Source organism: Podarcis pityusensis (assembly GCF_964106645.2).
Source record: "Podarcis pityusensis genome assembly, chromosome: 8".
In the NCBI taxonomy this organism is placed as follows: domain Eukaryota; kingdom Metazoa; phylum Chordata; class Lepidosauria; order Squamata; family Lacertidae; genus Podarcis; species Podarcis pityusensis.
This window is the reverse complement of record NC_138033.1, coordinates 73,695,925-73,720,365: the sequence shown is the minus strand read 5'-3', so window position 1 is coordinate 73,720,365 and position 24,441 is coordinate 73,695,925. Positions and strand designations below refer to the sequence as shown.

General features: G+C 49.8%; 1 protein-coding gene across 19 annotated transcripts in view; it reads left to right on the top strand.

Annotated features, from left to right (window-relative positions):
• RERE (arginine-glutamic acid dipeptide repeats) overlaps positions 1-21,506 on the top strand; it is a 334,725-nt gene extending 313,219 nt beyond the window's left edge. For 6 of the 19 annotated variants that reach the window (XM_081015978.1, XM_081015979.1, XM_081015991.1 and 3 more), the window contains 10 exons: positions 497-661; positions 1,721-1,840; positions 2,921-4,290; positions 5,238-5,460; positions 6,425-7,148; positions 14,317-14,361; positions 14,545-14,691; positions 15,414-15,594; positions 17,382-18,654; positions 18,742-21,506. In XM_081015978.1, coding sequence (XP_080872104.1) covers positions 497-661; positions 1,721-1,840; positions 2,921-4,290; positions 5,238-5,460; positions 6,425-7,148; positions 14,317-14,361; positions 14,545-14,691; positions 15,414-15,594; positions 17,382-17,415 — 3,009 coding nt within the window. In that variant the 3' untranslated portion in view covers positions 17,416-18,654; positions 18,742-21,506. The remainder of the gene's footprint in view (positions 1-496; positions 662-1,720; positions 1,841-2,920; positions 4,291-5,237; positions 5,461-6,424; positions 7,149-14,316; positions 14,362-14,544; positions 14,692-15,413; positions 15,595-17,381; positions 18,655-18,741) is intronic. The other 13 variants (XM_081015980.1, XM_081015994.1, XM_081015995.1 and 10 more) reach the window with 10 other exon arrangements.
• Positions 21,507-24,441: the final 2,935 nt, after the last annotated feature.

Genomic DNA, 24,441 nt, shown 5'->3' with positions numbered 1-24,441 from the left:
CCAAAGCTGAAATCAAAAGAGAAGAATTGAGGGTGGCTGTAGAGCAGTGCCCTGTTTGCCTGCCGGTGATACTTAGGATAATAAGGGAGGCTTTGCCAACAGAGGCCCCCTAGATGAGTCCCATCCCCAGCTAGCTGGGGTGATGAGAATCGTAATCCAAAGCATCTGCAGGGCCCACAGCTGGGATGGGGCCTGGGGGAGCACAAAGGAGTTGACTTTGTGTTCTGAGAATTGGATCCAGACCCAGCTGGTCATACTTTGGCCCCAGAGAAATCCATGGCACTTAAGCTGTTGGTGACTAACTTGCCCGCTAACTTAGCTTGGACCCATCTGTGAGAGTTCCTTGGTGTGAAAACCAGACAGTACCACTAAAAGGAAGGGTGATTGACCAAAGATGGCATGCATGAGGAAATTCCATTGAGGGGGGAGGCTTACGTTCTGTAGGGATACCCAAAGGCAGCCTTTGTCACGCTTCCTGTCCTTCTCTTTAAACCAGCAGATGTCGACACTACGCAGCGGTCGCAAAAAGCAGCCAACCAGCCCTGATGGTAGAGCCTCCCCCATCAACGAAGACATCCGGTCCAGTGGCCGCAACTCCCCCAGCGCTGCCAGCACTTCAAGCAATGACAGCAAGGCGGATTCGGTGAAGAAGTCCACCAAGGTGAGTTTTAGCTCTTCCTGGCCCATTTCCTGGTAACTCGCCGGAGAAGAGTTCAGGCCAAGACTTGGCAGGTGGGCGGCATCAACATCCAAGCTAGAACTTTCCCCGCAGCGTCTAATGCTGTATCCCAGGTGTGGAGAACCAGGGGCTTCTCCAGATGTTGATGAACTTCAACTCCTGTCAGCCCAAGCAAGCATGGTCAGTGGCCAGAGGGACAATGAGAACTGAAGCTCCGCAGTAACTGGAAGGCTAAAGGTCCCCCCCCCCCCACTTGCTAACATCCCCTACAGTGGTTGTTTTTTTTAAAAAAAAACTTTTTAAGGAAAGCTTTCCCCCATTCTGCTGAGGAACCCCTGCTGTTCTGATACATAATTCCTAAATGTGGCTGGTCACTCCTGTGTGTGTTTAAGGTAAAGGGACCCCTGACCATTAGGTCCAGTCGTGACCGACTCTGAGGTTTCGGCACTCATCTCTCTTTATTGGCCAAGGGAGCCGGCGTACAGCTTCCGGGTCATGTGGCCAGCATGACTAAGCCGCTTCTGGCGAACCAGAGCAGCGCACTGAAACACCATTTACATTCCCGCCAGAGCGGTACCTATTTACCTGCTTGCATTCTGATGTGCTTTTGAACTGCTAGGTTGGCAGGAGCAGGGACCGAGCAATGGGAGCTCACTCCGTCGCAGGGATTCGAACTGCCGACCTTCCGATCGGCAAGCCCTAGGCTCTGTGGTTTAACCCACAGCTCCACCCGTGTGTGTTTAAGACCCTTCCTCAAATCACATGGTCCTCATGGGCACGCCCTAGGGCTATCCCCTGAGGCTGCATTCGGTCTCCTTGTGGAATCCCCAAACAGGCTTCCCAAGAGCCCCGAAATTCACACGGATCTGCTTTGAAAAGCGACAGTATGGGCGCTTGACTCCTACACCGTTAATTTCCCCCATCCTGCTGTGCAAGAAACATAACCTGTTCCGTTGTCATCCGTATTTGCAGGCAGGCTACAAGAACTCCCATTTGTTCTCCTGTCGCTTTCCCCTAATAACGCCACTCCTTTCCCGTCAGCAGCAGAAGATAAAAGAGGAGGCATCGTCTCCTCTCAAGAGTTCCAAGAGGCAGAGAGAAAAGGCAGCATCTGACACCGAGGAGCCCGACCGAATCAACGCCAAGAAAACCAAAACACAGGTAGGTTTCAGTTAGAGCAGCCTGTGCCAATCTACCTCCCCCCAGATGTTTTGCTGCAACTCCCATCAGCCCCCAGCCATCACATGGCAAAAGATTTGTTTGAGAGACCCTGACGCATGTGCCTTTCTTTTTGTGGGCCCAGCTGGCTCTGGATGACATAGACCAGGCTTCCTCAACCTCTGCCCTCCAGATGTTTTGAGACTACAATTCCCATAATCCCTGACCACTGGTCCTGCTAGCTAGGGATCATGGGAGTTGTAGGCCAGAAACATCTGGAGGGCAAAGGTTGAGGAAGCCTGACATAGACCTTTGGGGCAAGGCCTTTGATAAGGTAGATTTTAAACCATCATTGTGTCCAGCCAGCAATCTTTCTCTGCTAGGGAGCAGTGTCAGGAAAAGGACTGTTGTCTTAATGTCCCACTTGTGGGCTTCCCAGAGGCATCCTTGTTGGCAGCTGGTGGACTAGATTGGGCTTTTGCTCCAGCAGGGCCCTTATTTACTTGAAAGGATAAAAAAATAATATTGGGGCACAAGGGTCCCAACATTGGGTCATTCGTTTGAGCCCCATTTTGGGCAAAGGTTTCCTGCATGGCCGGGGGTTAGATTAGATGCCCCTCGTGGTCCCTTCCAGTTCAATGATTGCTGTGATTAAGGGTGGCAGAGTGGGAAGCAGGCAAATATGATCCACAGGGCACTCACAAGTTATTGTGTGGGGGCCACCTTGGGGAACACATGTTGCTGTGCAGCTCCTTACTTTTCAGTGGGGCTTGCCGCACAGGAAAACTACCCAGTGAGATCACACCATATACCAAGTAAGATTTAGAATTTCTACAGTAGGAACAAGTGTCTTGGGCTTGGCCTGAATGCCCCCCCATTGTCTACTCCCAAACCTGGCTGGTGATATAGGAAACTGGAATACTAAGTCAGACGACTGGCCCATATAGCTGAATGTTGTCTACGCTCTGCTTCTGTGACTCTGCTACAGCCCTTCCCACACAAACGGCATTTGAGAAGCCACTCAGTGTCCATAAGCCACACCCTTTTTAACACGGAGGTTTCCTCCATGCTTTTTGTCCACAGGAGATCAGCCGGCCCAACTCCCCATCCGAAGGTGAGGGGGAGAGCTCTGACAGCCGCAGCGTGAATGACGAGGGCAGCAGCGACCCGAAGGACATCGACCAGGACAACCGGAGCACCTCGCCCAGCATCCCCAGCCCCCAGGACAATGAGAGCGACTCGGATTCGTCTGCCCAGCAGCAAGTCTTGCAGGCGTCCAATGGCCTGGCCCAGCCCACACCCGCCTCCATCCCTGTCTCAGCGCAGCTGCCACTGCCAGCCACCTCTGGCCTCCCCTCTTCGGTGCCTCCCCACATCTCCCCATCCGTCTCCCAGTCAGGTAGCAGCCAGCCTCAGGCCCCGGTGCCGCCCCACTCTCACATCCAGCAGGCCCCTTCGCTGCACCCACAGAGGCTGCCGTCTCCTCACCCGCCGCTGCAGCCCCTGACTGTGCCCTCCAGCCAGCCCCAGCCTCCCGCCGTCCCCCAGCCCCATCCCCAGCCTCCGCTCCACAGCCAGATCCAGCCCCTCCCTCACAACCTCCAGGCGCAGCCGCTCCTGCCTCACCCGGTCCCCGCCCAACCGTTCCCCCTCGCGCCGCAGCCTCCCCCGCTGCCTTCGTCCTCGTCTCAGTCTCAGGTCTCCCTGCAGCCCCAGGCTGTGCCCCACCCCCACGCAGCACTCCAAGTCCCGTCGGTGCAGCCCCCCTTGCAGGCGCCGTCTCCGCTGCAGCAGCAGCCCCCACCGCCACGAGAGCAGCCCCTCCTCCCGGCCCCTCTGACCATGCCCCACATCAAGCCGCCTCCCACCACCCCCATCCCTCAGCTCCCCATGCCGCCGTCCCACAAGCATCTCGCAGGGCCCTCGCCGTTCTCCATGAACTCCAACCTCCCGCCACCGCCAGCCTTGAAGCCGCTCAGCTCCCTCTCCACGCACCACCCGCCCTCTGCCCACCCTCCTCCCTTGCAGCTGATGCCCCAGAGCCAGCCGCTGCAGCCTTCCCCGGCGCAGCCCCCTGTCCTGACGCAAAGCCAGGGCCTCCCTCCCTCCGCCAGCCACTCCTCCTCCAGCCTCCACCAGGTACCTCCCCAGCCCCCTTTCCCCCAGCACCCGTTTGTCCCCGGGGGGCCGCCACCCATCACGCCTCCCTCCTGCCCGTCAACCTCCACTCCGCCTTCTGTGCCCAGCGCCCCTCCGCAGGCAACGGGCTCCACGTCGGCAGCCTGCGCTGGGAATGTCCCCGTGGTGACGCCCTGCACGATGCCACCCATCCAGATCAAGGAAGAGGCTCCGGATGAGGCGGAGGAGCCGGAAAGCCCACCTCCCCCGCCCCGGAGCCCATCGCCAGCGCCGACAGTGGTGGACACGCCAAGCCATGCCAGCGAGTCAGCTAGGTAAGGGAGGGCGTGGGCAGCTTTGGGGAAACTGCCACCTGTGTAAAAGTTAGCGGGACTTTTTTCCACCTCTGCCCCTTCATAACACCCTCACTACCACCACTTTGGATGATGGTTTGGTGATTTGAACATCCGCAGTTGTGGATCAGGCTGCTTTCTTAGGAGAGCTTGGGATCCTCTTAAAACTGGTGCACCCAATAATGCTGCCCTGCAGGTGCCATTGGCCTCGCAGCTTCCAGCATTTCTAACAGTTGTCCATTCTTGCTTGGGCTGATAGGAATTGGAGCTGCAGGGCACCACGTTGGCTTCTTCTGCCTTAAAGGGGCTCTCTGAGGGCCAGGATCACAGGAAAATTGCTAAAATGGCTGCGTCATCACACAAAGTCTCTTCTGTCTTCCCCATCCTAGCAGTAAGGGTCTTCTAAAAGCTCCCCAGGTTGCTACAACATGAAAACTATAAAAAGGTGCATGGAAAATTTGTGAGATACGTGCCAGGGATGTACAGCATTTTGAGGCTGTAGAACACCTCTTTAGATCCTGTTTTACTTCTACATAAGGAAAACACTCAAGAGCATTAAAAAGAATGTTCTCTTGAAAGATTGCACAGCACAAAGCATATTGCGATATTGATTTGTCGTCTTGGATTAATCATTTTTGTGTGTGTGTGTACAGTATACATGTATATAAAAACTTACTTTGATTCTCTGGGTTGGGTGGTATTCCTCTCCTGCATGGTTTTGTAATCATTTATTTTCCCAACATCTGTTGATTTACCAGTTTTACCAGAGGGGCCCCCCCCCCCCAGCAATATGTTGCACAAGGAAACTTCTTCCTGGCTGTTGGGGTGGGGGGTGGATCTCATTCTGCCTCCTGCTTCTCAAAATGCTTATGGTTGCTTTGTGTCCCCTGTTCCCTGCACCCCACCTCACCCGGTTTCTTTGCTGCCAGGTTTTACAAGCACCTGGACCGCGGCTACAACTCCTGCGCGAGGACAGACCTGTACTTCACGCCGCTGGCAGGTTCCAAGCTGGCCAAGAAGCGCGAGGAGGCCATTGAGAAGGCCAAGAGGGAGGCGGAGCAGAAGGCAAGAGAAGAGAGGGAGCGGGAGAAAGAGAAGGAAAAGGAGAGGGAGAGAGAGCGTGAGCGTGAGAGAGAAGCTGAAAGAGCGGCGGTAGGTTTGTCTGTCTGTCAAGCCGTGAGGGGGTGATCCCGGCGGGTCTCGAGCCCAACGGAGGCTGCGGTTGCATGATGTCCGGTTGCATTTCCACGGGCCTGGCGTGTGAGGGGTTTCGCTGCTCCCCTGTGACCTTGAGAGGGGGCAGGTCTTTCCTCCTCCCTTGCTCTGAATTAAGGATTTCCTCTTTGCCCCTTCACCTCCACTTCAGATCGCATGATTCAGACGGTTATTTGGCATGCAAAAAGAGGCTGGCAGAGGGCAGGTGCCCTGAATTAGCATGGTGTGGACTTGGTTGGGGACCACCTTTGATCCTGCAATGGAAGCTTGGGTGCTCACCCCTACCTTCGTTGTCAGAGGAAGTATACACCTCTGAATTCCATATACTGGGAATCCCAGTTGGTGCTGCTACTGCTGCTGTACTCAAGTTCTGCTTTGGGGGCTTCCCATTAAGTCATTGGGGTAGCCAGTTGTCAGAAGAGGATGCTGTGCTAGATTGTCCTTTCGCCCGATCCAGCAGCCACTCTTCTTGTACTCTTAATTCCACAGTCAAAGAGGAGCTTTGGCTATAAAATTCCTGGAACTGCAGCAGCTGGAGAAATTTTGTTCCAGGGAACGGGGTGGGGGGGCAAGCTGTGGACTAGTCAGACAGTGCAGAATGACAACACACAGTCAGGAATGTCAGGATTTGTCACCCAATTATACCTGGACGGTTGCAGCCTCCCCAACACGTGCAAATGATCAAGACTTCTTTTCTGAGTACCTCTGAAAATCCTCCCCTTCCTCCCATAAATGCTGCAGGTGGGCAGACCTAGACTACCAGTGCTATGGCACGGAGACCTTTTTCCTTGCTGCAGGGGAGAGAGCGACCCTGTGAAGGAAGGATTGTATGAGAGCTATGGAAAGGTCTTGAGCCTGTTTTCTGTCCCCCCACTAAACTCTTCTCCCCTCTTCGGTATAGCAGAAATCATCCAGCTCGTCGCACGAAGGACGTCTTGGAGAATCCCAGCTGAGTGGCCCAACTCACATGAGGCCGTCGTTCGAACCTCCTCCCACCACCATCGCTGCCGTCCCCCCGTACATTGGACCCGACACGCCGGCGCTACGGACCCTCAGCGAGTACGCGCGGCCTCACGTCATGTCCCCCACCAACCGCAACCACCCCTTCTTTGTGCCCCTCAACCCCACCGACCCTCTGCTGGCCTACCACATGCCCGGCCTCTACAACGTGGACCCCACCATCCGGGAGAGGGAGCTTCGGGAGAGAGAGCTCCGGGAGAGGGAGCTGCGGGAGAGGGAGCTGCGGGAGCGGATGAAGCCGGGCTTCGAGGTGAAGCCGCCGGAACTCGATGCGCTTCACCCCGCCACCAACCCCATGGAGCACTTTGCCCGCCACGGCGCCCTCACTATCCCCCCCACGGCGGGCCCGCACCCCTTTGCATCCTTCCACCCGGGCTTGAACCCCCTGGAGCGGGAGAGACTCGCTCTGGCAGGCCCCCAGCTGCGGCCTGAGATGAGCTACCCGGACAGACTGGCCGCCGAGAGGATACATGCGGAGCGGATGGCATCGCTCACCAACGACCCCTTGGCCCGGCTGCAGATGTTCAACGTCACCCCGCATCATCACCAACATTCGCACATACACTCGCATCTACACCTCCATCAACAGGACCCGCTGCATCAAGGTGAGTTTATAGCAGTGGTGTACTCCATGCTGTGTGTCAGCCCCTGATGCCGTCCATTTCTTTTTGAGCTGGGTGGGGAGGGGCCGCCTGTTTCTTTGGGGGGAGTGTTTTTCCCAGCAAATGAAAAAAAAGTAGTGTACCTGGGAGAGCTAAACTGGAATTTCTGTCCCTTATGTGTTAGTTTTCAAGTTGCAGGAAGTCTTTTGTTGTTTTTTTACACAGTAAAAAAATGCGAGCATTTTTAATGGAGCATTCTGAAGTGATGCACTCAGTGCTAGTGTGATGCAGAGTGGACCATATTGAATTTGAACCACCACCAGCCTGTGGAGGGAAGTCCCTTTATTTACTTAGCCTTGATCCTCATCACTCAAATGAGAAAAAATACATGGTGGAACATTTTAAGGGCAAACCTAAGAGAAACTGCGAAGCACATTTCTGATGTGAAATGCCTTTGATACAACCACTCGGGGCATTAGCGAGGCCAGCAGGGTCCCCTGCACTAAAAAATAGGTCTCCTCTCCTGTCATGGACTCAGTGCAGCTCCTTCTCCTGTCAGGGGTCACTTAACAGGAGCCGCGTTGCTGAGCTTCCAGCTTAGGAGAAGTTATGCAAGGGAGCCTTGGAGCAGAGCAGAGAGGCATTCACGATCTCAAATACGAGCCCACTTGTCCTTAACGTGTGTCTTAAGCTGGGGTCTGTGTAATCCCTACCCCCCTCTGACTGCAGCGAGGTCTCCCGAGTTCACTGTCCTCTGTCACTCTCTACTCCTTTTACTGCTATAATCCGTCCTTGAGCTCAGTAGGCTCTCCATTCTAGTAGAATGTTTTCGAAGAGGGCTGGCATTCAGGGAGGACAATGAATTGTGCAAAGTGGGGTATTTTTGCCACCTCTGTTGGCACCCTGACCCATTTCAAGGAAGGTGCCTCTTCTGTGTGACACCTGGTGATACACACCAGTCTTTAGTGCAGCTGTGGGTAGTGGTTAAAACTGGTGCATGTTCATTGTAGGAACAGGCTCCAGTGGGTAGGAAGCTCTGTGATGGTTTGATTGTTCTTGAAAAGTGTGTTGTTCTAACAGAACATCCAGCATCATCATTTCAGTTTCTTGCCCCCCACCCTTACCCATAAGTTCCCAGGGTTGGTTGCAGCAATTTAAAAAAATATTCAGAACAGCTTGAAACAAATGAGTGGGTCGTATCCCAACTAAGTTCTCATCAGCCACTGAAACTGATGGACATGGCTAACGTAAGTAGGCCTAACTTGGTCATGTCCACCAGTTTCAGTAGCTCTACTCTGAGGAGGACTTAGTTGGAGAAAACCCACAGTCCCGCCAGTGATGACAGGAAGGGAGACAAGACTTTAATATTTCAAGGATCTTGAACACAGAGCCGATGATTCATCCCTCCAGCAGGATCCACGTTGCCCACGACACCCAGCATCACAGTAGAAGGGTGACACCCCCCCCCCCCGTAACATAACCTCCAAGTGTAGCAGTTTGCTTTCCCCATTGGGGTAGAACTGAAAACACCACTCCCCTCCTTCCTCTCCCATTAAAGAACTGAGGCTGTTTACAGTATCTGGGGTTCTGCTTCCTGGACACACTGGGGGCAGAACACTGGGGAGAGGAGAGTTGCATGTATTTTCATAGAGTGCTGACCACAAGCAATATTTGCTCTTTTTAGAAGGTGATCCTCCCTGCTTTGGACGCATGTTTAATATATTTCCCACGATTTGCCTCCCCAAGAGAAAATTGTAGCCAATTTAAACTGTTGAGAGAGAGATGGGGAGGCTCCAGAGCATGCACACGGAGGTGTGTGTGTGTGTGCGTGTGTGTGTGTGTGTGTATGCACGCACACATAAGCACAGGCAAGGAGCTGGCTTCACTGCTTGCCTTTTCATTGCTAGATCCCTGTACTTGCTTAAAGGGCACTTTTAACCTGCTTCCTCCCAGCTAGGGTTGCACGATGTTGGATTTTCAACATTGCAGTGTATTGCCAGCCAAACATTGCGGTTTAGAGATAAACCGCAATGTTGTTAAAAAGCTGCATTGGCCCCAGCCAGCGAGGTGCCGGGTGAAACTGCCACAGCTCTCACTATGGGAGCTGAGGCGCTTTTACGTAAGCACCTCGCGGGCTGTGGCAAATACAGCTGGCCCCAGCCTGCTGCTCAGCTGGGGGCCCAAAAGTCTCCTGCCCCCAGCAGAGGCAGCCCAGAGTCCCCCGTGCAAAACCGGCAGGGGACTCAGGGCTCCTTGACCGGGCTCAGCTGGGAGCAGGAGGCCGCCTGCCCCCCGCAGAGCCAGCCCCGGTGCCCCTGCCACTCGTGCTCGAGCAGCAAGGATCTTGGGGCTCCTTGGCCAGGCCGCCTCCACCTTCGCTGGCATGGGGGCAGGCGAGCTACCTTGCCCATTCGCCCCCCCACTCCCCAAAGACAGACCAGGCGGCAGTAGCCAAGCACACTGAGCCTGTCAGGCTCTGGGCTTTGACTGCCTTAGCCTTCACCTGTGTGGGCGTGCTGCCTGCTAGCAGCATCAAAGAGCCCCTACACTGCCTGGCTGCCTTCCACCCTGAGGGTGGGCTCTGTCTTTCTGGGAGGAAAGGCGCAGCACCCCCTCCCAGACGAAGGCAGCCAAGCAAGGCTGCAGCCCCAATCCCACTCCTACCCAAGTGCAAGCAGGAGCGGGGTTAGGGCTCTCTCAGCTGGGGGGGGGGGAGCACCTAACGGAGCTCCCATCCCACCGCTGTCTCCGTAAAAGTACTTTGCTGAGGAGAGGGCAGCAGCGCGCTCCTCGGTCAAACAGTTTAAAGAAGCGGAGGGAGGAAGAAGGAGGGAGGAAGAAGCTTTATCGGCAACTCGCTGATGCAGTTTATTTCTCCCTCTGCCGGGGCAGAGTGTGGTGGTGGTTTCACCAGTGGTATCTCTCCCCCCCCCCCCGCCCAATACCAGTCCTGGGTGATATATTGATATATTGCCCAATGCTACTCCCAGCACCAACACCTTCCACCACCCCCCTAAATATTGAGGAAGGGCTGTAGCTCTGTAGTGGAGCACTTGCTTTTAATCCTCAGTGTCTTCCCTTGGGATCTCCAAGGAAGAAAAACTCTCGTATGAAACCCTGGCTAGCCACTGCCAATCCTGGACAGTGCTGAGCTAGAGAGACCAGTGTCCTGACTCCGGGCACAGCAGCTTCCTACGTCTTAAGGGGAAGGCTGTAGCTCGGTGGCAGAACATTTGCCTTGCATTCAGAAGTTCCCAGGCTCAGTCCCTCGCTGGGATCTCCAGGTAGGCAAGATCCCTGCCAAAAAGCCTGGAGATCTGCTGCCAGTCAGTGTAGACCACTGATCTTCAGCTGGTGGGTCAGGACCCACTCGCGGGTCACGGCCTGATCCAACATGAGAGCTATTACCATGCAAATGTATAGTAAAGGGTTAAGAAATGGGTCCCCAAATGTATGTTTGGGTTAAAAGTGGGTCCTGGGATCTGGAAAGGTGTAAGATCCTTGGTGCAGACAATGCTGAGTCAGATGGACCAGTGGCCAGGCTCAGGGTAGAGTAGCTGCTTTGCATGCAGAAGGATCCAGGTTCACTCCCCAGTGGCATCTCCAGGCAGGAAAAACCCCAGCCTAAAACCCTGGAGAGCCATTGGAGCTTGCTGGTCTCATTGGTGTGTCCCCCAATTTTATTTTATTTTATTTTTTGCATACTGAGGTGGGTGATTTGGAATTGTTTTCCCCCCTCGGGATGATAACAGTGGAGTTAAATGAGACACTGGGAGGGGAGGGAGCGTGTGTGCATCCTCGCAGCCAAGGTCAGTAACAAAAGCCTCCCCACCCGCAGTACAGAATGTACTGATCTCCATAAATGTATCAGACTGCAGATGTACTTTTTGTGCAGGCAGACAGAACAAAGTGAATCTTGCATTTAAAAATAGATGGAGAGAATCTGCCCCTGCTTTCTGGGTTAAGGCAAGGCGTTGTTACAAGAGAGCTTTCTCAGGAAGAAAGCTCTCTCTGTGTTTCAGGGAAACTCAGTGATAAAGCTGGTTTCAAAAGAAACTGTAGAATCGGAGTTGTAGAGTTGGAAGGGACCCTGGGGGCCCGCTAGTCCAACCCCCTGAAATGCAGGAATCTCAGCTAGATCATACATGACAGATCCAAGGGCATGCGGGGATAGCTTAGTATACAAAAAGGCAGGCCTTGTGCCTTGCTCAGTGTTTTGCAAGCTGCATATGCCCCTCTATGCTGGAAGGGGAATAGCCATAGCTTAGTGGTAGAGCAACTGCTGTTCATACGAAAAGTCCCAGGTTCAACCCTCGGCTTCTCCAGGTAAGGCTGGGAAAGGCTCCCTATCTGAAACCCTGGAGAACTGCTGCCAATCAGTGTAGGTAGTACTAAGCTGGTTGAACAGTGTCTTCCGTTCCTATATCTGAAAGCAGGGATAGCCCATGTGGTGCCCTTCAGATGTTGCTGGATTACAACTCGCATCTCCTCTGATCATTTTCCATGCTAGCTGGGATGTTGGTAGTTGGGAGTCCAGCAAACATCTGGAGGGCACCATGTTGGCTATCCCTGTCTTGATGGAGGGCCCAGAGTACATGCTTTGCAAGCAGAAGTTTCCAAGTTCAGTCCCCAGCATCATCTGGGGAAAGTGATGTAGGAAAATAGGACGCTGCTTATACCAAGTCAGGTCATGTGTCCATCTAGCTCCGCATTGCCTGCTCCAACCAGCAGCCCTGGTTCTCCATGGTTTTCCCTACCTGGACATGCCAAGGGTTGAACTTTGAACCTTCTGCATGCAGGGCAAATGCTCTGTCACTGAGCGCTCTGGTGCTTCCCCAATCAAATAAGCAGATGATGAGGATCTCCAGAAACGGCTGAGAATAACTCCCTGCCTGAAGCTCCGGAGAGCCACTGCTGGTCAGTGTAGACAGTACTGAATTTAATGGTCTGACTCTGTATAATACACTCTTGCATTTCCTGAGTTGTGCATGTGCTAATTGCACCAAGCATCTCCATGCTGTTGTTGAGACGGAGGGTGATTGTGTTCAGAACAGAGCCAGAGTCCAGAGTCCTTCCCAAGACAGGTTCATCAACCACCACCTTCCAGTGACCTACATGTTCAGTCCAGATTTTGGGGTGTTTTGTAGTGCTCATTGGAGAACTGTTTTAACCAAACCCCTCCAGGTGTCTTGAGCAAGGAAGTCAAGGAGGCACAGACCTCACACTCTCCTGTGTGCAAAGTTTTTCCATACAGTTGAAGAGCTGCTGCAAGTCAGTGCAGACCCAATGAGTCTGACTCAAGATGACACTTTTCTCCTATCTTTCTCTCCCCCTGATCTCAAATTCTGCAGGGATTAAAACTGTTCGTTCTTTAGAAATAGGTTCAGATTGTGTCCCTGAAACTGTCTTCACTGATAGCCCCTCCCTGAGGGGTCCCACCTAGCTCTGTGGACTCTCTGCTAACTCACAGGCCAAGGTGCAATACAAACCGCAGGCTGTAATTCAGGATCCGAGTGTTCCTGTGTTTCTCTTGCCTGGTGGGTTAGTATTGTAAGCCTTGCGTGTAGCACATCACGCATGCCGTTTGCAGCGGATCTTCTGAGTGTCGTTAATTGGATTGATTCATGCTGGGTTGGAACATGACCTCTCTCGACATATGATAGAGGGGCCCTGGAGGCAGTGACCTAGGACAGGAATCCCTTAGAATTAGGTGACTGGGATCAGGAATCTTAACAAAACCCAAGGCTCACCAGGAAGGTCTTGTATGAGAATATGTATATATGCAACTGCAGGACGAGAGGAAATCTGCTGAGACAGGCTGCTCTGACATGCAACGACTCAGGTTGCAGACGCCCTAATTAAAGCATCCAGGGGCTCATATGCTCCCTTGGATGAGAATCAGGGTCAAAATGACCTGACCAGATTCTCTTCTCCGTTTTCTGGGAACCTTGACGAAGCACCTGTCCAATTAGCCCCCTTCTCTCCCCCCCCCCCCCCTGCGAAGATCTTCCATCTTGCAAGCAGGGCAGAAGATTTGCTGTTGTCCACGGTTTTATTTTAAGGTTTCTCCTTCTTATAAGTAAAGTTCTGAAGGGGCTTCAGAGTTTTCACAGGAGCTGAGTTTGATCACTGCCTCGCCCGGGGTCTAGCCCCAGAACCTGTTTTCAGATGTTCTGCCCAGCCTCTGAGCATGTGAAGTAGTAATGACTAGGAAGATAATTTCCCTGAGTTAGCAAAGAGGGCATTTTTCTCACCATTGAGCAATCATTAGACAAACAGTATCTCACTCCCCGCCATGATTCTGTCTGTCTGTCTTTGTCTCTCTCTGAGACAGAAAGCAGGCTTGGGACTCTGCAACTCTGCAATCAGATTTCACCAGGCTCTGCCCTTGCACTTTCAAGCTTTTCCCAGCAGCCACAAGAGCTAGGAGCTGGTTGTTTAAAAATAGAGGATTCTCCAGATGTGAAGCTCTGTGCTAGGTAGTACATGAACAGCTTGTGCTGCATCTGTCAGCAAATGTGCAAATAGCCCCCTGTGGTTGTTTGTTTTCTCCTTCCTCAAATAGCAACCCTATGATGGTGTCCCTTTCTGTTCTGGGACCTTGAACTTGGTTTTTTCTGGGGTGAGATGAAACTCCTGGGGGAGTGGGGAGGTTAGCAGACAGATGCGCAGATCAACCACGCTCCGCAGGAAAGGCAACACTTCTAAGAGGCTTATATTGCACGTGTTTCCCTTACATTGTTGACAGTGTCATTATTATCTGAATGTCTTCTGGCGGCAATGTGGTCTAGAGCCTTCTCAGCAGAGGCATCTACCTTGAGGAGCCCATCCGGCTGCTTCACTGCCCTCTTTTTAGGAAAAACTCCCCTTCTTAGGAGAGCTTTGTCTCTCACAGGAGGAAAAAGGATCTCTGCCATTCTGTGGCATTATTGGGGCTTATTTTTAAAATGTTTTGATGATTAATTTTATGATACGCTTTGTGTCTTGTGTGCGGTGCCTCAGATGCCACCTCCAGGGCATTTATGGGACGTGTCTAAAAAAGGAATAGTAAATGAATGGTGAATTGATTTTCTGTTGTTCTTGTACGCAGTTCCCTTTTTCCTTCTTAATAAGAAAGCTCATTCCTCTTCCCCCCCTCCCCTTTTCTCCCCTTTTGTTTTAACTCTCAAAGACTGTTTGGCCACCCGATGTCACTGCGAACACTCCAGACAGAGAAGTAGGCTCCACAGTTGGAGGGGGGACTAGGCTTCTGATAATTACCGGTTATGCTCAGCTATTTGCGCAAGTATTAATGTTGCTTTTGACCCCTGAACAAAATGAGGGTTTCTGAGCCTGGTGGTAAGTTGTCGTTGCTTTTCCCCCCCTCTTTCCTACCGCCCCCAACCTTTCCCTTTTGCAGGCTCGGCAGGACCTGTCCATCCCCTCGTGGACCCCTTGGCAGCCGGGCCCCATTTGGCGCGCTTCCCTTATCCTCCCGGCACTATCCCAAACCCGTTGCTAGGGCAACCGCCCCACGAACACGAAATGCTCCGGCACCCGGTCTTTGGTAAGTGTGCAGTAGCAGCCCTTGGGAAGCCAGTGTTGCCCAACCTATGCCCTCCAGAGGTTGTTGGACTACGACCCCCATCATCCCTAGCCAGTGGCCATGCCACTTGGAGCCGGTGGGGCATGGAGTCTGACAGCAAAATCTGGAGGGTGGCAAGTTGGGGAAGATTGATGCAGATGAAAAATACAAGACCTAAGGGCTATCTGGTTTTGAACAGCAGCCAATCAGATTCCTCCAACCAGAGCATTTGCCCCCCCCTTGCAGGGATGCTGTTCAGCACCTGGTGTCCAGAGGTATCCTGCTTCTGTACGCCGTGTGGATATTATTGCCAATTGTGTTTAATAGACAAATGCACCTAGTTTAGATTTTTATTGGGTACCAGTGATTTAATGCATTTATCCTGGTATCCCAGCTGTCTCTGGACTGACTGACTTATGAAATTAAGGCTGTTGACTGGGGGAGTCTCATTCAAAGACTCTTCGTACCAGGGATCAGGCCCTTTCCTATGTGGACGGCATTCCACAGTTGAGTCACATGCAGGTAAATCCTACTCAGGGTAAACCCACACAAGTCATTTCCATTGATTGCAGGCATAGAGTAGGACTAGCATTGGGTGCAACCCATCTGCTCAGTCACTGTTATCCCAGCTTGCAGTTACCAGGCATGCCTTGGCCAGTCTAAACTTGTGTGCGACAACCTTTTCTCTTCTTCTCTCTCCCCAGGTACCCCCTACCCACGTGACCTCCCTGGCGGCATCCCTCCTCCCATGTCAGCAGCCCACCAGTTACAGGCCATGCATGCTCAGTCAGCAGAGCTTCAGAGACTAGCCATGGAGCAGCAGTGGCTGCATGGGCACCCCCACATGCACGGGGGCCACCTCCCCAGCCAAGAAGACTATTACAGGTAAGGCTGGGCCCATGCTATCAGCAGAGGAAGAAGTTCACTGGGGCAAGCTCCCCTTAGCCTGCATGCTGTCCCTTGGCCAATTCCTCCTCTATTTATTTGTTATTAATATTATTTATTGAATTTGTATACCGCCCAAGTGGGCAACCACCTTGCCCTGAGGGAGGAGGGGAGGAGAAAGGAGTGGTCTGGCGAGCTGCCACCACCCACCTCGCAGTGGTAGTCCCCTTATATCACATTTCCTTCTTAATTGATGCTTAATTGTGCAACTGTCTTTGGTGAACTGCTCTGCGAGGTACACCTGAAAAGCAGCATACCATAAATTAGGCACAGGGGATGTGTAGCCCTCCCAGACATTGCTGGACTACAACTTCCATCATCCCTGACTAATGGTGATGCTGGCTGGGGCTAAAAGGAGCTGGAGTCAAGCAACATCTACAGGGCTGCCTGTCATGAGTGAATGAATGAATGAACCAACCAACCAACCAACCAACCAACCAACCAACCAAGAGAGGCATGTTCTGAGTGAATGAATGAATGAATGAATGAATGATGACTGAATGAATGAACCAGGAGAGACATGTTCTGGCAGCAGTATAAAGTGGAGACCCAGACTGGCCACACTTGCACAACTGCTCTCTTGCTTTAGGCCCCTATCACTTTACAGGTTAGTTACACCAGAGGTGTCAAACTTGAAGTGTGTCACATGCCCTCAGAGTTGGGTTTGTTTTTCTGAGGAAGGAGAGGGTCTTCCTGCTCTTATACCCACTGTTGTTATAAAATACCACAACCAACTCCAGGTTTTGGAGGGTCCTCAGGCAAGATGCCCACTGGAGGACCCCCCTCCCTGGGTGGGCCCATCTCCTCCTCTCCCTGCTGCGCTGTACTCTGTACAGCTGCCTAGAGAGGGAAAGTACATGGCAAGCAGAGGGAGGTGCTTCATCTCCTCACTCTGGTCACTGCTTGGATGCTCACAGAAGGCATTTGAACAGACAGCAGCCACAGGACCAGGAGGCTCTAAGGGTTGCCTGGGTGGGGGCTCTACTAAGGGTGGGGACTTCAACAGGTGCTCAGTGGTGGCAGCTCCAGGATGAGAAACCACAGAAAGAGGTTGTCAGGGCCATTACTGGTCAGATTTGGAAGGTCAACGCAGCAACCTTCTTCCTAAGGTTGGTTTCTTCAGCGTTTTGAAGGCTTGGGTCCTTGAAGTGGAGCATGAAGGTATTGCCTGGGGAACTGGCCATTGCAGAAGGCCAGGCTCCTGGGTTTTTTTATTCCAGGCCCAGCCAGTTCAGAGGCTCCCTTCCTGCCTGCTTGCCACAGAGCCTCATGTCACATGCTGTTATTTTCGAGCGCATGAAAGCAAAGACACAACTCACAGGGCTGGATGTTCACTTAAGACATGAAGTCCTAGTTGAAAATCCCAGAGTCCCTGGGAAAACATGTGGATGGACGCATAACTCATCCCTGCTCACTCTTTGGTAGGAAGAGGGATTTCCCCAAGGCCTGTCACACACCCTTTTCTTCTTATTATGGGGCAGTGTGTGTGTGTGTGTGTGTGTGTGTGTGTGTGTGTGTGAGAGAGAGAGAGAGAGAGAGAGAGAGAGAGAGAGAGAGATCTGTGGTACTCAGTGGTCTACTTCACTACCACATTTGTCTGTTCCTGGCGGAGAGCTCTTCTGCATTGTGCAAGAGGGGAGAGACTGCAGAGGCTGGAGCGAAAAGTTCCCAACTCAAAAAAGCAACTGAATTATTTTTCTTTTCTTCTTCTTCTTCTTCTCTTCTAGCCGACTGAAGAAAGAAAGTGACAAGCAGTTGTAATAAATTATTTATTTGTAATTCTGGCTGCAGAAGATCCCAGTCCTTGGGAAGAAATGGAATGTGTTTATCCACACACACACACACACACTGCGAAAAACGAGAGAATTTTATCTTTTCAAGATACCTTTCTCTATTTAAAATGAAAAAGGAGAAAAAACAAACAAGGAAGCCCAACCTATAGAGACTTTTAAAATCAGCACATATATTATAGAATTCATTTGTAGAGAAGATTTTTCCAAGACCAGTTTCAGGAGTCTCCTTGCATGATAAAACCTGTTAAGAAGCCTGTTGAGAGAGAAACAACCCCCTCAGAACTGGATGGAAGTAGTCAGAGGAAATTCCTTGGGCATTCTTGGGGGGGTTGTTTGAGGGGGTGGGTTGGGTTCGTTTTTTCATTTTTTTCATTTTGAGTAGGTGCTAGAATCAGGTTCACAACTTAATGCAAGCCACTGTGCATACAAAGAAATACACTCAATTTATATATAAATATATAAATATATATATACACTTTAAAAACAAAAAAAAACCAAGAATGGCAAGTAGGTGGCATAACACCCTCTGAAAATCCAAGTGCTATAACAAGAATTTTAAAAGAAAAAAAATCTACTTTTATTTTAATACATTGTAGGAAAACTTCATAATTTTAAAGAGAGCTTTGCAGCATGGCTTTTTAAGTCTGTAAATAATTTTTTTGGGTTAGGGTTTAAAAAAAATTATAATAATCTCCACAAACTCCTGGTATCTTTCTTTCTTTCTTTCTTTCTCTCCTTCCATCTCCTCCTCTCTCTTCCTCTTGTTCTCTCTCTTCAGTAACATCACAAAACCGTTACTTCTTACCTGATGTTGACAAGAATACAGAGTTGATTTTTTAATATAAGAGGAATATATATAATTATCCCTTTAATTAAAGGGAAGATGACATGGGGGGGAGGGGTCAGTAATTTCAAAATGGTCGAGAGCTTGACTTGACGGTTTGGTAGCAACATGAGCATTAAAGGGAGTTGCAGGGATAATATGTTTTTTTTCTTAAAAAAACAACAAGAACACACAACTCTTTTTCTTTTTGTGTGTGTGCGCTGTTCTTTTTAATTTAATTCATTTGTTCCATGAACATCCTAAATCGCTTTTCATTCTCATAGGTTTGTTTTGACATAACTCAGTTCCTCAGCCGGTGAACAAGACTGCATATTCCTGCACTGGTTCTGTCGAAAAGCCGTCACGTTTTCCACCAGTGCAAGAGTTTTGTTTTTTAAATAATATTTATTAAAAGTTTCAGAATTACTTCTGCTTCAAAAAAACTCTTGCGTAATTTTGTAATTCCGCAAGAGTTTTTTTGAAGCAGAAGTTGGAAAGGGAGCAGTTTTCAAAAAATGGGCTCTTGAAATGTCTCCCCCTTCCTCCACAAACATAGCATTAAACTGAAACTGTGTCCTATAAATGCAGGCACACACACACACACAGAGTCTACCAATTAAGACAACAATAATGCGGTGATGTTTCTTTGGCCACAAGCCCCACAAGGCGTTCAATTCAAGGAGGAAATTCTCCTTTATTCTCCATCTCAGGATGTGCACTATGCATACCCACTGTGTGCCTGGGAACCCTTCCAGCATCAAAGCCCCACACCTGTCATGAGAGCTGCTGATATGGGGCAGACTGTCCTTTAGATAGCATGGAAATTTACATGCAAACCATTTCCCTTCAAGTAATATCTATATATATGTTACAAAACTTACTTGAATAGTGCCGAATTGAAACTTCCCATCCCTGACAAGTTACACATTTTGAAAGCAAAGGGACAGGCAGAGGGGCTGCTTCAGAGCTGTGCGTTTTCGAAATTGCCCCCATGAACGCAAAGCTTAAATTTCACTCTTAAAAGCTGGAAGCCACCTCTGCGCTCCTGGGCTTTGTTTTTAAATCGGTCCAATATTAGCAGGTTTGTGGTGTTTTTGTGTGTGTGCTTTGCTGACGCTAGGCACAGAAGGGGAGTTGCGCCTGGTCTTACCTCAAGGGCACAATTGACCAGGGCTGTCTCACTCTCCCCCCCCCTCACCCCCAGTACATGGCAGCAGAGTAAATTTCTTCCCCCCAAAAATCCTCATCTTGAATGCTCTTTTGGGATACGGTGGAGTGAGAATAAGACTCAATAAATGTGCCTCTGGCAGCCTTTTTTTTGCCTGCTGTTTGCAGTACCTTAGGAGTTCTCCTTGTTTAGTGAAAAATGTTCACACTCTCCGATGCACAAGGCAGGGAAACTCTGAAGGCTTAGAGTGGGGTTGACCATCTTCTGTCAGAAGCTGTCAATGTCGCAAGCACATGACAACTGTATGAATCCTATTTTTTAATTCCCTTCAAACTGCTAGTTTAGTTACACTTTTTTTTAAAAAATGAGTTGGATTAGTGCAGGAATCTGCAGGGCTGTGTGATAACACATTTTCCTGTTAGTTGCATTCATAATAACATTTCCTGGTTCTTGTTCCTTTTGGAAGGCTGCTTCATTTGCTGTGAAGACTGTTATTTGTGGTGGTAGGAGTCCATTGGGCCTGATCAGATAACCCCGTAGCTAATCGTTCAGCGGTCTCTTAAACAGCGCATATGGCAGGTGGAATTTTAATCCAGCCTAACAGAAATTTGGGTTCCTCCTACCTTGGTCCAGAGAGCGGAGCTTTCCCCCTGCTCCCTGACTCCTGCTCCTTCATCCCAAACCATCCTTCTTTCCCATTCGTTTCCTTACTGGCAGTCCACGCCTCTTGTCTCTGTGCAGTGGCAAATAGCTGGTGGTTATTAAGCCATCCACCTGCCTTACAGCCCCTCCAGGTGGTCCTGAGGTTAGCCCTTTCCTAACTGCGGGCCATATTTTGGTCACACAAGCCACACGGGGTGTCCTCAGAATTGTAACGGTCACCTCTTCTCAGGTCAGTTTCTGAACCGCCGAGAGCTGAAGCACTGAACTGAGCATCAGGAAACTCTAAATTCATGGTGCTAAATGTCCAGCAAGATGCAAGCTAACAAGACAGAGTCATTGCTTAAAATCCTAGCTGGCATCTCATGTTTTTTAACACTGTCATCTGGAATGGAATAAACTTCTCATAATGATCTGTCTTAACAGGCAGGACATCCCCAGCTACTTATTATCAGTCCTCCTCTGGCTTGCCTTGTCTTTTTGAAGATGCCTCCTTGCAGCAAGCATAATCTAGTTTTTAACTGTCCTCAACTCTCACTGAAAACAGAACCAGCCGTATTGGTTAGGGTGGCCATAATCCCCTCTCCGTGGTCCCCTGGCGGAACTGAAATTTCAGTACCTTCAGGAGACACTTAGCATGGATGTTGCAGACCATCCTCCTCTGACTTGGTGCTCTCCTGGTGTTTTGGACTACAATTCCCATCAGCCACACCCAGTGGGCTGATGGGAGTTGTCCAAACATCTGCAACTCGCCAGTCTAGGAAAGACAGACAAAAGATACCAGTTAATTACTCATTTCCCTCCACAGTTTACATGCAGTTCATTGTGCTTCCTCATAAGCTCTTGACCTTTTGGGTTTCTTTTTTATGCTTATGTAACAGTATGAATCATTCCACAGTGGTGGGGGAGCCCAGAGGTTCTTTGTCCTCAGATCTAAATGATTAGCTACAGTGTTATTTGCCCTGACTCTCCCAAGACCACCATGCTCTGTTAGAATCTCCCAACCTTTTACAGTTACCTTTTCAGAAAAACTTTTTTAAAGCAAGATTTTATTTTTTGCTTTGAACTTCAAAAATCCATTTTATTTTATTTTATTTTGCTTTTTGTGTGTGCGTGCGTGTGTGATTTTACTTTATTTTTTCAAAATCAAACCGTCTCTTGTTCTGTGTCGTCCTGGTTTGAGCTAGTTTCACTGCACCGTTTAAAAGCAGAATATACATTCTGACAGCTACATTTATATATATATATCTTGAGGCTTAGTGTATATATGAGTAGGTTTACCATGGGATAACACAGTGTAAAACAGAGTAGAAAACCCAGAAATCGTGACTTCTGTGTTCTCTCCATTTGAGTATTTTGTAATTTTTTTGAAATATTTGTGGACATAAATAAAAACCAAGCTACACTACGGCAGTTTTGATTTTGTTTGAAAAGTGTGGCATGCATGTTTTAATGGGGCATGAGGTTGGGGTGGGTTCACTAACCATGAACCTCGTCGGAAGCAACACCCAGAGTGGCTTGGCTTCATCCTAAGCATCTTCTCATCTGTTTCCTCTTAACTGCACAAAGACCATCCTACAACAAGGTAACAAAACGAGGTGGGTCCTATTTCAGGCAGCACAGTCCCTTTGGACATTTGCCCCTGTAAGGTGTACTATTGCCATATGCCATGGTTGGGACAGGCTTTTCAGTTACATATTTTCTTAAGTAACACATTTGCATCCTGTCCTGCCTTTAAGGTGTCAAGATGGTTGGGTGTGCATGGAGTTAATCTTGTGTTTTCCTTCACAGCCACCCTTCAAGGTAGGTTAGTCTGAGAGTTAATGGCTGTCCCAAACTCTCTTTGGGTTTTGAATGATGCCTGTGAATCTTGTAGCAGGCGTCATGATAGATTAGGCGTTCCCTCTGCTGTGCGTGTGATTGTGTGAGACAGAGAGGGAGAGAGAAAGAAAGGGGAAAACTTCAGTTTAGACCAGGGGTCAGCAACCTTTTTCTGCCATGGGCCGGTCTACCGTCGCTCAGACCATCTGGTGGGCCAGACTATTGGGGGGGGGGGGAATGAACAAATTCCTATGCCCCAAAAATAACCCAGAGATGCATTTTAAGTAAAAGGACACATTCTGCTCATGTAAAAACACGCTGATTCCCGGACCGTCCACAGGCCAGATTGAGAAGGCGATTGGGCCGCATCCGGCCCACGGGCCTTAGGTCGCCTACCCCTGGTTTTGACAGTGCTTGCAGTCTGCCATTTTATGCCATCTACTTTACTCAGTTTAGTCCACTTTTTAGTAAATTAAATATTTAACCAATTAATCGGTTAAGCTAGGCTTACCTGCGTCAGGATTTGGGGGGGGGGAGGTTTCCCCAGAAAAGCTCAACCATTTTGGTGGTTTCCTTGAAAAAGCTCATTGTGAGTGTCAGGAATTTTACTTTTTGAAATATGGCAGCCTTAGTTAAGCACCAGAGCCCTAAAACCCTTCATGCCATTGCTTTTGCTCTTCATTGGTTTCTTTTAAATTAGATTTTTGCTGCTGATCCAGGAAATGTAAATATTTATTTATAATCCTGCACTTTGGCAGAGAGAGAGAGATCTCAGAGGAGCTTACAAATCATTATGAAAAAGACACTCCCTGCACTCAGGATTACAATCTAAAAAGACAAGACACAAAAGGAAAAAGGATTGGGAAAGAGGAAGAAACTAGCAAACCCCTACCAAAGCAGTTCTGACCTTGAGAATCCCATGAATGCCAGGATCCATCATGGCAGGAGGGCAGGGTATATACTGTAATGTTATAATAAAGAGATGGTGTTGCCACCTTAATTAACCTGGAGGTGATTCAGGTTTTCAGGCCCGGGTACCCAAATGTTGCACAACGGACTCGCCAGGACCCTGTGTGGACTTGTGTCTGATCCTGTCTCCTGTTCTCTTCCCTCTTCTGGGTAATTTGCTCTGCCACACACACCCCAGTCCTTGTCCTCCCTTTGCTCTGCTGAACACGATGCCAAGTGACTAGAATTCATCCATTGCAGAAAACACCTTCATCTAAATGTAAATGCCATTTCCCTGCCTCGGGCTGCTGCTTCATTCTTTTCTCTCCACTTCGGGGAAACGGATACAAGATAATGCCACTGTCACCACCCCAATCAATTTTTGTCCATGTCAAGCAAAAGCTTTTGTCCTAATACGTCTTTGAAATGTATTGTTCTGGGATGACAGAAGATGCATTCATTGGGGGCTGGGAGAAGAAGGGCACACTGAGAAATAGTCTCATTCAGGGAGAAACCCCAAAGGATTGGAGCCATGTGCTTGAAGGAAGTGGCTTGGGGAAGGAGTCATAAAACTCTTCAAACCCACCTGAATTTCCCTTTTCTCACTAAGATGCAGTAGCCGGTGCCCATTGGGACTGCTTGGTCAGAAACAGGGAGACCAGCAGAGTCAGTGGCAGCCAGAGCCACCCTCCATTGGTTGTAAGTAAGAAGGTGGGCAGGGGGTTGGTGGTTGGCTCATAGCAAATGGTCTCTGCACCTTAAATGTGAATTAAGCATCACTGTGTATTGGATTATCTAGCTAGCCGGACAGATGAGTTAGACTACAGCTCTGGTCAGGCCAGGCAGCATAGCCAGTGCTTAAAAGCAACCCAGCCATTTTATGGAATAATAACCATATAATAGTACTCTAGAACTGGTTTTACTGTTAGTTTATTGAGTTGGCAGTCCTTTGCATTTTGCTTTATTGCTCCAGTAGCATTTTGTTGCAAGGCTCTCAATAAACATCCAAATTACAGATAAATATTGATGAGAGAGTTGTAGTCCAACCATATCTGGAGGGCCACAGGTTTTCTGTGTTTGTTTTAAATACAGCAAGGTGGCTACTGGAGCGTTTATCAAACAGTGATGTCCTGGAGGCAGACCTGGAGAAGAGGACCTGGTACCCTCAGTCGACTGGTGAGATGCCATCGCCACAGCAGGGCCATTTGTTGCGGAGTCTTCCTTGGATTACACCACCATGCGGCCATTTTAAATTTCCCACAGTGTCTGGGACAAATGCCTATGCCATGAAGATTGCAGGAAATTTTCAATGGTGGCTTGTGTTTGCCCACCATGACCAGGTTCAGGAGAGACAAACGGAGAGATTTCTTCACATAGCACAAAGCTAAAACTAGGGAATCTATTGGCACGAGTAATATGGCCAGTTAGGGTGTCTTTAAAAGAGGATTAGACAAATTCATAGAGCCAGGATGGCTATGTTCTGCCTCCACTGTCAGAGGAAGTGTGCCTCTTTATATCAGTTGCTGGGAATCACAGGCATCTGGTCGGCCACAGTGAGAACAGGATGCTGGACT